Raw genomic sequence first — 11,219 nt, 5'->3', positions numbered from 1 at the left:
CGTTGTGGCGCCTTTCATTTTTCGAGAAATTTTTTTTTTCCGGATTTCATTAGATTAAAAACCTAAATCTGAATCTGAATCTTCCCAGCAATTGAGATCCGCCGCCACCTTGACTTTCTTTCTAAAAAGGATCATGAGAGCAGCTACCCAGAAGAGAAAATAATATTGCCAGAAATAGTGTCCTGCATGCATGGGACATGCAAATCCTAGATATTCTCTTATCAGACAGGGAGACGCTCTTTCTTTGCGGCCAACTTAAATTTGGCCTGGGTACTAGAATTATGACCTCCTGCGGAATGTTCCCATAAGTTCATACCAAAATATTATGCCATTGTTTTTATCCACAAAGAAAGTATTGATACGATTAGCCTTTGGCATCATGAGATAGTATAAATTAAGAACACTGGCAAATATGATGAAGCCACAAGATATTTAGGCCTCCATGAAGGCCCCCCTCCCCTCCTCTTCTTCCGGAGTGGAATGAACGTTGAATTATTAAGTACAAAAAACAGTGATTGTCAATGATACAATTATTTGGTATTGTATGCAGAGCGTTTATTGACAAAGAACGGCGAAGAGCTGCAAACAAAGCAGATATTGGAAACTAGGGACAAGATGAGCTCACTTATGCTTGCAAAGCTCATTCTGATGGGTATGTACTCCTACCGTTTCTCTTTACAAGAGGAAAAAGAGTGTTAGAAAAGCTCTTGAGACTTAAAATCATAAAATCCAGCTAATTAATAATGTAAATATGATTAACTGTCTCCTAAGCACCAGGTTCTTCCCTGCAAATTGAGTAACAAATAGTTATATCAATAAACCCATCAAAGGTTTTGACACTTGCATATTGATTTATCATACCTAGTTATACCAATTCAACCTGCATTTTCTTGTTTTTTTGCGCACAGTAAGATACAATAGCAGCAAATTTTTTCAGAAAAAGAAAAAGACCATAATGTTACTGTTTGTAGAGCCAAAAATTGATACAAAATAATGAATATTTAAATTTTATAAATCCAAATAATGATTGTTATTTTTAATCATATAATGATCATAAAAAAAAAGATAATATATATTATTGATTATTTTATAATATAATGTTATGTTATATTTCATTTTAGCTAAATTTTTAAATTATGATCAAGATTCAAATTTTGAGCTCCAACTCGAGCTCGAGTATGGTTCGATTGATATTCGAGTTGAGTCGAGTTGATCTCTAGTATTTATTTATTTTTTATTAAATAGAATTTGATCTTAGATATTAAGATGCGACACCGAGTCAAGTTTTGAGAGCAAATATTTTGAATGGAGTTGGGCTTGAGTTACTCGGCTCCGCTTGGTTGAACCCTTCAACAAGACAGGAGGCCCAAACGACATTGGGCTAGGCATCCAGAGCCCAGAGCTCGAGCAGCCCAACAACCGATAGGGCAAAAATAGCCCCAAGTCCAAAACCTTAAATTCCTCCGCCGGTAATCTCACCACATGTCGCCTTCGAGCCACCCTCATCCATCTTTCTCCGTCTCTACCAAAAATCCTTCTTTACGGGCGATGAGAGTCGGACTCGGCTTCTCCCCCATCATCCGCCGCCCTCCTCACCGCCGACCTCTTCCGCTCCTCTCACCTCCCTCTCAAACCCCTCCTCCTCCCATCCATAAGCCCCAATCGGATCCCGGCGAGCCGCCACCGCCGTCTCGCCGGGCGCTCACCGCCGCATTGTCCGCCATGGCGTCCGCCCACAAGCCCGAGGATTGTAGGGCTCCGCCCGCTCTCCAGCTCCCCGCTCCCCCCGTTTCCAAGGCGCGTTCCCTCTCCAGCTCCCCACTCCCCCCGTCTCCAAGGCGCGTTACCTCTCCAGCTCCCTCGCCTCCTTCTCGATTCGTGCTCTGGTTTCGATCAAAATTTTGATATTTTTCCTCTTTCTGGCAGTTTAAGATCGGTCTTTGCCAATTGGCGGTGACTGCGGAAAAGGAGAAGAACATCTCCCATGCTCGTAAGGCGATCGAGGAGGCCGCCGGGAAGGGGGCAAAGCTCGTCCTCTTGCCCGTAGGTTCTATTAACAGTTTCCCAGATCCTTAAAATAGATTGCTTGTTAAAAGATAAATCTTTTGTTTGGTCTGGTGTTCTGGAGATAATATACTTAGTCGCATTTTTTTTAAATAATCACATCTTTTATCAGATAAATGGCCTAAACACCAAGTCGCTGATTTCAGCCATCAAACAAAAAAGAAAGAAAAAAATAAGGAAAGAAAGAAAATGTTGCAGTACGAGATCAAGGAGCAGTACGAGACGTTAGCATAAGCTGTGCAGACATTTTTTATAACTCTCCATGTTAAGAAAAGCATTTGTGGCTGCATTTATGAAACATGGAGTTTACAGTTAAAAACTAAAGTTGGCATTTGAGATGCCTTGCCTGTGTCAAGACAACCAAATTGGGCATTTGAAGTGTCTCTTCACTTTTTAAACTAAAGCTGGTATGTTAATTGGTTCCTTTAAATCAGAGCTATATTTAGCATTTTAAACACTAAAATTCACATTGACCATGAAAACCAAAAAAATAAAGGTTCTGATTTTGTGTGTGCATTTGCGATGCTTACTGGGCCAATAAAGAAGTGGAAAGTCAGTTCTACTTTTAGTATATGCTGTGGATATTGAAGCTGGTGGTGATACAGCTCCCTTGTTTTCAATGCTGTCTGATGTTGCTCGCAGTCTGCAGATTACAATTGTTGGTGGATCTATACCGGAACACTCAGGTGATCGTTTGTACAACACATGCTGTGTCTTTGATGCAGATGGGAATCTCAAGGGCAAACGCAGGAAGGTGCAATACATGAAGAGTTGTAATGCTAGCTACATCTCATATAAGTTGATAAGTTTGCTGTGCTATGGACATAAAACCTCTTATAGTTCTGAAATTGTAGATATATCTGTTGGTTTTAGTATTACTATACAAAATATAAGATGAGCTTGTGATTTCGTTTTAGAATTTTTCAACAAGCTTTCAATTTCTATGCCAGTTGACGCTATGTCTGTTCTATGCCAGGATGTCTTGTATCAATGAAGTAACAATTACGTTAATTTTGATGCCAAATAAAAATTTATTAAATGCCAATTCTATTAACTAAATTGTAAAATTTGTATTATTCTTCATTTTCTAAGATATTTATGGTTCAATATTGAACATTTTTTTCTTTATCTCTTGTTCTGCAAAAGTATCCTTCATGATAAAAGTATGTGGACTCAGATATCTAGTGCAGTGCACTTTATGAAACATGGATACATCTTTTTTGACATTGATATTCTGGGAAAGATTAGCTTCAAGGAATCGAAGACTCTCACAGCTGGGCAGCATCCTACCATTGTAGATACAGGTTTGACATTCTGTGGTGCATTATTACCAATTTAATATGAAGACCATGTCTTACACCAGGTATTCACCCTGAGATAGAAATGTCATATACTTAACAGTACCAACTAGGAGACTACTAAATATATGTCTGAATCAGAATCCTAAAACATGCTATTGCTTATCAGGTGCTTGGCCTGCAAAGGTTCTTCTTTATGCTGTCCGCATAAGGGGAAGAAGTTCAGTAGTCTATTTGAATAATTAAGGTCATGTTTAGTGCACACCATGATTACAATAGCTTAATATAGATTCATTATAGCTCTTATATCTTTTAATTTGCGCTGAAAATTATTAATGGTAATTTTGAACCTTTGCAGTAGATATGATAGTAAACAGAGAATGACTGTACATAAAAATCTTATCTAGTCGCTTATAATCCAACCAACAAGACCTTTATTTTATGTGGGTTTGGCTTTATGATCTCTTTCTTGGTAGTTGTTCCCATCAATGGGATGCATGTGATTTTGATCTTTCATCAGAATTTTCATCAAGCTTATTTTTCTGCTCTTTTGCTGAACTTATTTTCACCATTCCACTCAAATACAAGCCCTAGTTTTATTAGGACCATAGCTTCCATTACGGGGAAAGCTGCTCGCGGAAAAATACAAATGAATCTTTCTTCATCTTGCACAATCAGTCTTGAATTATTAAAATTCAAAATATGTTCACAACACCACACATGAAATATCTTGTCTCTAAAATGGACTTTGTTTTTAAACTCAAGGATGGTCTTCAAGCCTCTGGCAATTACATCATTGCCTGAAGCATCTATGGCATAATTTGGGATTTGGATGCATCATACTGGATTGCTAATCTAGGGGATACTGATTGATAGTACCGGAAGTAATCGTGGCAGTGTGTGGTGTCCTCAAGTCACAAAACTCAACATCTTGTTCTAAAAGCTTCCAAATCTACTTTAATGAATAAAATAATTATTTTCAAGATCACAATGAACACATTTTGTGCAGCAATGAACTGCACAAATCGTAACCAAATCAAGTCATGCTGCCAAAATTTGCTTGTTCATTACTAGTGCCTGCATGATCAAATTATAATCTGGTAGTCACGAAGCTTCATTTTATGTTAAAGCTGCATGGCACTTGGCTGTTTAACCTCTTCCTATCTCAAATTCTCAACTGTATACTACTACTACATTTTTGTGCAGAATATTACTGCCTTTTTTGAAGATTTTTTATTTTTTGCTCTCAGTTCATCTTCGTATAATAAATTTTCTTTTGATCAGTGCTTTAAATTGCCCGGTACTGTTTTTTCATGTTTAATGGTTTCTGACATTTCAAGCATTTCATGATCGTCGGAAGAATGACATTTTTTCACTTTAGTTTAGGTGCTCGTTTGCTGTGCGGTCCTGGGGCATTTAACATGACTACTGGTCCCTTGGATTGGGAATTGCTACAAAGGGCAAGGTAATGCTGCATTCTTCCTGATTGGAACTAGTGTTGATTCTGATTGGAACTAGTGTTGTACATCAATGTATTCTATGATTACAATTTTTTTATTCTTTTTGTTTTTGCAATTATTTTGTTCAGAGGTTGTGAACCACCATGAGCCATTGCTCTCTTATGTCTTAAACCATCTGGTTAAGTACAAATAAATCTATGCATTGTAACAGCTAAAATCAGAAAAATCTTGGAGTTAGACATTAAGCAAAACCCACCTCAGGAGAAAAAGAACATAAATCATGCAGCCATGACCATGCATATGAATGCACGTATGTATTGAATGACACATTCGTATTAGGTTCCTTTGACTCGTGGCCATGCAGTGCCTTTGAGTGTGATTATTTGAAGAGAAATTTTAGGATTCATTTTCAACAACTAAGGTGACAACATGATAGACAATTTCATGCAACCATCATGGAAACAAAAGTTATGAGTTAAAGACTATGAAGCTGCAGGAGAGGGCTTAGCTTTTGTATGCTTGCACACATATACCTTAACCTTAACCAGCACGTCATTACCCATCTATACGTAGCTGGCTGCAAGAATCTAGCTGTAATCTGTCAGACTTTGAGAAATTATTTCTGATCAGCTCTCTGCCAGACAGTAAGTACTACTAGCCAAGGCATCTTCATACATAAAGGCGCCTTCCAAGTAACCTACAAGGCCTTCATCTTTCCTAGATTTTCTGTATGCTAGTGTGCAAGCATGTTTGCTTGGAACTCATGTATAAATTAGATCTGGTAGATGTTTTTATTTTTTCTGTTTACATTCATAAGGTTGCTGATGGGTTTCTTTTTTCATTCCAGGGCTGCTGATAATCAGGTACATGAATCTCTGTGGCCTGCATTTTGGTGAATTCACTGTTAATTGCCACCTAATTGCAAAAGATTTTGAGTGTAAATGGGTCCATTTCTTTATATCTAGTCTGTCTTCCTCCTTTTCTAACATCTTTATTTGCTTAGCCATCTATCTTAATTGACAAAGTAGACTTTTACCTTCGGAAGAGCCTTCCTTTTTAATCTTTCCTGATAGTGACTTATTTATATTTGTCTGTTTGTCTAACGAAAGTGCGGCATGTGCATCTTATGAAAATATGTGGAAGCTTGTCCCTTTTTCAGTGATCAATTTTTTGAGAAAATTGTAAATGACTAAATACCTTTTTCTTCCAAAATTTTGGAATCTACTGTGCTTAGATTGTCGAAGTTTGGAAATTAACACATTGTTGCTTGTCTTTTTCCCATCTGGTTATCAGTTTGGAGAAGTGGTTGCAACCGCTGAGCATGAGGAGGCAATCATTGTAGAAGAGATTGATTTATCGTTAATTGAGCTTATAATGTAATTCTCAGAAGCATACTCTTTTTTAAGTGATAGTTATCAAAATCATAAAATTTACTATTCAAATGTCGTGTCCCAAAATCTGATTAAAACATCAAATATTTTTGACTTTGTTAATGTGAATTTGATTAAACAGAATAGTTTGAATTTTAATATAAATTATCTATCTACAAGTTTGCAAATCAACCAAATGCAAGTTAATAATTAATAAATTGAATTTAGCTTTATGTGAGCACAAGGAGTTGTATGTCGCCACCTTGACATGCCTCATTGGTTGCTTGTGTCACTGTGCATGCATCACTCTTTTGTAAATAAACATAACAACGGAAAATTAATGTCACAACTCAGTATAGTATATCCGGAATGTCAGACAAAGAAAAGATTTAATTAAACTTGAAGTCTCTTTTTAAAGTAAGAAAATCACCATATGTTTTAAGTACGAAGGTCCGTCGTACCGACCATACCGATGTACCGGTGGGCGCCGGTACCGAATCGATACAGCTGGTTCGATTTGGTTCACGCATCCAAAAGTTCAAAAAAAATTGAAACCGGTATGGGCCGGTATGGGCCGGTACCGGTTTTTAATACCGAACTGGACCGGTTAAAGCCGGTACTGGTTTGGTATGGGTTGAACCAGCCGGTATGGGCTGGTTCCGCATTTCATGGTTTTAACATAATTTCAACAAATGGCAAGATATGTAATAAGATATTGCTATTGGGTTCAACCCATCTCTCTGGAATTTCTTTTTAGACTATTTGATTTCAAGCATCTTGCAGTTGCTTTGAAAGTTATTGCCTCATATGTTTTATATAGTAAACTCCACAGGTTAAACCTTCCCCTGGAAAAGCAACGTTGTGGGGATCTATATCAGCTTGTAGATGTCCAGTCTGAAGTCTCAATATATGAAAAGGTGGCATTGCTGTTTCAGTGTTGAGTAACTCAACATTGTCTCCATCAACGTCGAAAAATGTTTCAACCGGATTAGATTTCAGTTTAGACTTTAATTTGTATCATGAGATTCATGACAAATGCCAGTTTTTGGAGGGGGCGTAGTTTACCGCATCCGATAATTTATATAGTTCCTTTCATCCTGAAAATCTGCAAGGCATGACATCTTTCCACAGATGGTGTATTCTCCGTTGTATGAAATAATTTTGCGAACATTGAGCAATTTCTTCACTATATTGCAGTCTCTTTATCGTCAGTAAAATCTATAATTTTTTATATTACAGTATAAAGTCCATATGGTCCATTGTGATATCTATAATTTTGTATCTTTATACTCAAGGACAGTCCTGTAAGAGTCTTTATACAGCCTTGATGAGAGGTTTGCGTCTGTATGGGGAATCAGTTCTCAAGATGAAGGATAAAGCAACTTGCAATAATCTTTATAAGAACGATGAGAAAGAAGGCAAAAAGTTTGTTTTGAGAAGAAGAGTCAGCTCTCTTCTTCTGTGGAGCTTTGCTGGGTGATTTTTGTCAGGCTTGTTGCTCATAGCTTCATAGGAATACTTTGGCAAATAAGATTCATAAAACCGACCCCAATAGTCCGAATAGTTGAGAAAAAGTTAGATCATGGTTCTATTGTGTATTGTGTTCCTTCAGATATTTAAATGATCGAAATGTAGTCTTATTTATATTTAGGATCCAAATGGCTGAGGGTGCAATTGAGCCGGGTCGAGTTAAGGTCTATCCAAGCCCAAATAATATTGGTGTCTAGACCCAAACTGAGCCCAATCCATGACTTCGCATCGGTCGGACTGATGGGGGTCTTGTTGGTGGGATCTCAGAGATACCGACACCATCTGTGGCCGTAGAGATTATCACGTGCCAACCGTTTGACATACATGTGTGTCGATCAAACAATGCTTGGCGTATCAAATTTGAAAGCCATTTCACTCTAAATATCCCTGACAATGTCTTGGGGTACAATCCATGTTAAGATGTAAGCTAAGAGTACTTGCTGGCCCCAACCCTGATGAACATGTATTGCAGGTGATATGTGTCATTTACTTGGTCACTTTACTGTTGATGAAGTGACCTATGGGTGCCAAACCCCAGCTTGACACCTGTCTCTCCACATAGAATGTACATGTCTGAGTTGCTGATGATTTGAATACATTTTTAACATCATTAGATGGTTCTGCTAATGCATCTAAGCTAATAAGCAGAAACTGGACATGCATTGCAGGTGATGGTCACCTTACAGTTGATGTGGCAGCCTATGGGTGCCAAATCCTAACACCTCTCAATCTATCCACAAAGAATACGTGAGGCTCAATAGTCCCACATCAGAAAGACTCATTCCAGAGGGTGCCAAACTCTGACACCTGTCAATCTATCCACAAAAAATATGTGAGGCCCAATAGTCCCACATCGGAAAGACTCGTTGCAGAGCCTGGGCATATGAGGCGGGTGTCTACAAATCCTAAGGGCGCATTTTGAATGGAAACCAAAACCGGAGAGGAGTTTGAGTGATGCGTACGACGCGCATGCGGGCTCCGAAACCGGATAATATTTGGTAGAGGAGCCCCATGTTCTCCCCTCATATGACCCCATGTGGGCACTAGGTGCCGCACGTGCCCCGGAGAGGCGAGGGCTTGATATTTGGTATCAGAACCGAGGACGGCTCTTGTCCGATGATGGAAAGGGTATGAGGCCCAATAGTCCCACATCGGCAAGATTCGTTCCAGAGCCTGAGCATATAAGGCGGGTGTCTCCAAATTCTGCAGATGCGTTTTGGGTGGAAAACAAAACCAGAAAGAAAAGCTTTATATTCCCCCTTCATGTGGCCCCCACGTGGCACTAGGTGCCTCACCTGCCCCGCGCGGGCGGGGGCATGACAGAATACATGACTGAGCTGCCAATGATTTAGGATATGGGTTGTATATTTCATCGATTCACCTTTCTTTGTGTGAATCCACCGTTGGATCATGCAATGAATGCTATAAAATCTATGCAGGTATTTATACAGGATACAATCCAATCATTCTTTCACGCAAAAGATACAACCCGAACCCAATGATCAAAACACACTTTGAACATTTGTTCTCTGCATGGCAGGTTGGCGACCAATGCGAGAAGGAACAGCTGAGCGAGAGCCTCTGCCACCCTGCTTTGGCTTTGCCTCTGAATTGGCGTACAACAGACAGTAATCTAAAAGCTCCCACCATTTCCTCGTGAGAGCATAAAAGCACAGCAGCGACATGGAAGTAGTAGAACAGCAGTTCATAAATAAAGTTGATATGCAGGGGGAAACACCCTCACGAGAGTTTTGCTGCTCTAAAGCCAGCTGAATCAAGGCAGAGAGAGAAGGGAGAGAGTTATGGATGATGAGTTAAAGTGTGGTGATACGCACGTGGGTGAGCTCACGCGTGCCAGAGAGGTTGCAGGCATCGTCCTTGGGCCGGGAAATGTGGCAGGTCACTCTCGCCGTGGGTGTTTTGGGTCCGATTCCTCCTCATTCCTTCCGGCTTCTTCCCTGTTTTTCCTGCCCTTGATGGTGCTTCGGTCTGAATAAAAGAAGAGAAAGGGAAGACTTAAAAGCAAAAGATGCAAAACTTCTCCAACAATCTCTCCTTTCCTGCCTTACTCTGTTGCTTTTGTCACCTCATCCACTTTTTCTTTTCCTTTTTTTTTTTTTTGGATGAGGAGGAGGAAAATTAGGTTAAGAAATAAAAAATCTCATATTTGATTAAAATTTTATATAAAAAAATAAAAAATTAGCTTGTCTGTGCTGATATTTTATAAAAAAAATCTATATAAAACATAAAAAGGTCTAATTTCCACTGCTAGAAATTGGAATAATTTTTTTCAAAAATAATTTTAAACTTTTAGATAGAATGGAGCAAGACCTTTCACTTTATTAATAGTATAATAAATAATTTATATATTTTTTTAAAAAATAGATGCTTAACTAAACATAAATCATTTTGTAATGTGCCACTTTCCGTGGCTAACTAAATATACAAAAATTACTTTTCGAGACATCATATATATGGATATCAGCCTCGTAGAATAAATATTCCAGTGAAAAAAAAAATCTTTTCATGATCGTAAAAAATTAAATTATGCTAGCGAAATATAAATAGTTATAATTTATTCAAATGAAATCAAATCAAGCTTTTTGTGCAAAATCCTATTGATATTGGACTCTATAGCCATGTAGGGCCAATAAAGTTAAAAGCAAAATAGGACAAATAAAACTTCTATATGGCTGAGTCAGCATGTAATATCATCATACTAGGACGTTGGTGTTACATAAAATGGGTTGCATCTAACTACTTTGCCCATAGACGTGATCGTTCGTTGTTGTCAACGCTTGTTCTGAGGTCGCATGAGAAGTAGGAGACCATCATATAAGCTTCAAGATGCTGACTTCAGTTTTCAGGTTGTTCGTCTATTATTTTGTTGGTGTAGCATTAACACAAAGTCCTTATAAGAAGATCAGAGTCCAAATAAGTAAGTAATTTTTCTAGGATATGCTTTTATATAAAAATATAAAAATATATGCAAGGTTCTTATAGTATGCCGAGTATTCTACAAAAAAATAAAAAAAAATATCCCAAACTATGTCATTTTAAGTCAGAGATTATATAATTTTTATGGCTAGTTTAAATAGTTCGAGAAACCTACATACCTTGTATGTAGACTAAAACACAGCTAATGTAATGACATGAATGTTTCGAAAGTAACGAGTATTTAACAAACAACCCCATAGTTCTCATAATTTGATAAAAGATACAGATTTTTTAAAATCATTTTCCTTAGTATACATAGACTTAGAGATAAATTTAATTTTAATAAATATACTTCTCTTGTTCACATTTCTTTTTATTTTCTCTTAAAAATTATAAAACATTATCTGCAAAAGAAACTCAAAAGGAATATCCATCACTAAGATAGTAATTACTTGCTTAATTATTTGCTGAATTATCCTGTTCTCTATGGCGTTATGTTATTGGTGTCACGGAGTGGATCATTGCAACGTAAATTTACTACAATGCAGGCACCACATTAG

General features: G+C 37.9%; 1 protein-coding gene across 1 annotated transcript; it reads left to right on the top strand.

Moving 5' to 3' along the window:
* The first annotated feature begins 1,722 nt into the window (after positions 1–1,722).
* On the top strand, positions 1,723–7,381 carry LOC103705779 (omega-amidase, chloroplastic-like). The gene is made up of 7 exons (XM_039134492.1): positions 1,723–1,797; positions 1,927–2,043; positions 3,242–3,368; positions 4,749–4,827; positions 5,670–5,685; positions 6,116–6,198; positions 7,013–7,381. Exons 1-7 carry the CDS (start codon positions 1,723–1,725, stop codon positions 7,131–7,133), a joined length of 618 nt encoding a protein of 205 aa, XP_038990420.1. The 3' UTR covers positions 7,134–7,381.
* The last annotated feature ends 3,838 nt before the right edge of the window (positions 7,382–11,219 follow it).

Source organism: Phoenix dactylifera, chromosome 15 (genome assembly GCF_009389715.1).
Source record: "Phoenix dactylifera cultivar Barhee BC4 chromosome 15, palm_55x_up_171113_PBpolish2nd_filt_p, whole genome shotgun sequence".
NCBI classification, from domain to species: Eukaryota; Viridiplantae; Streptophyta; class Magnoliopsida; order Arecales; family Arecaceae; genus Phoenix; species Phoenix dactylifera.
This window is presented reverse-complemented; position numbering and strand designations above follow the sequence as displayed.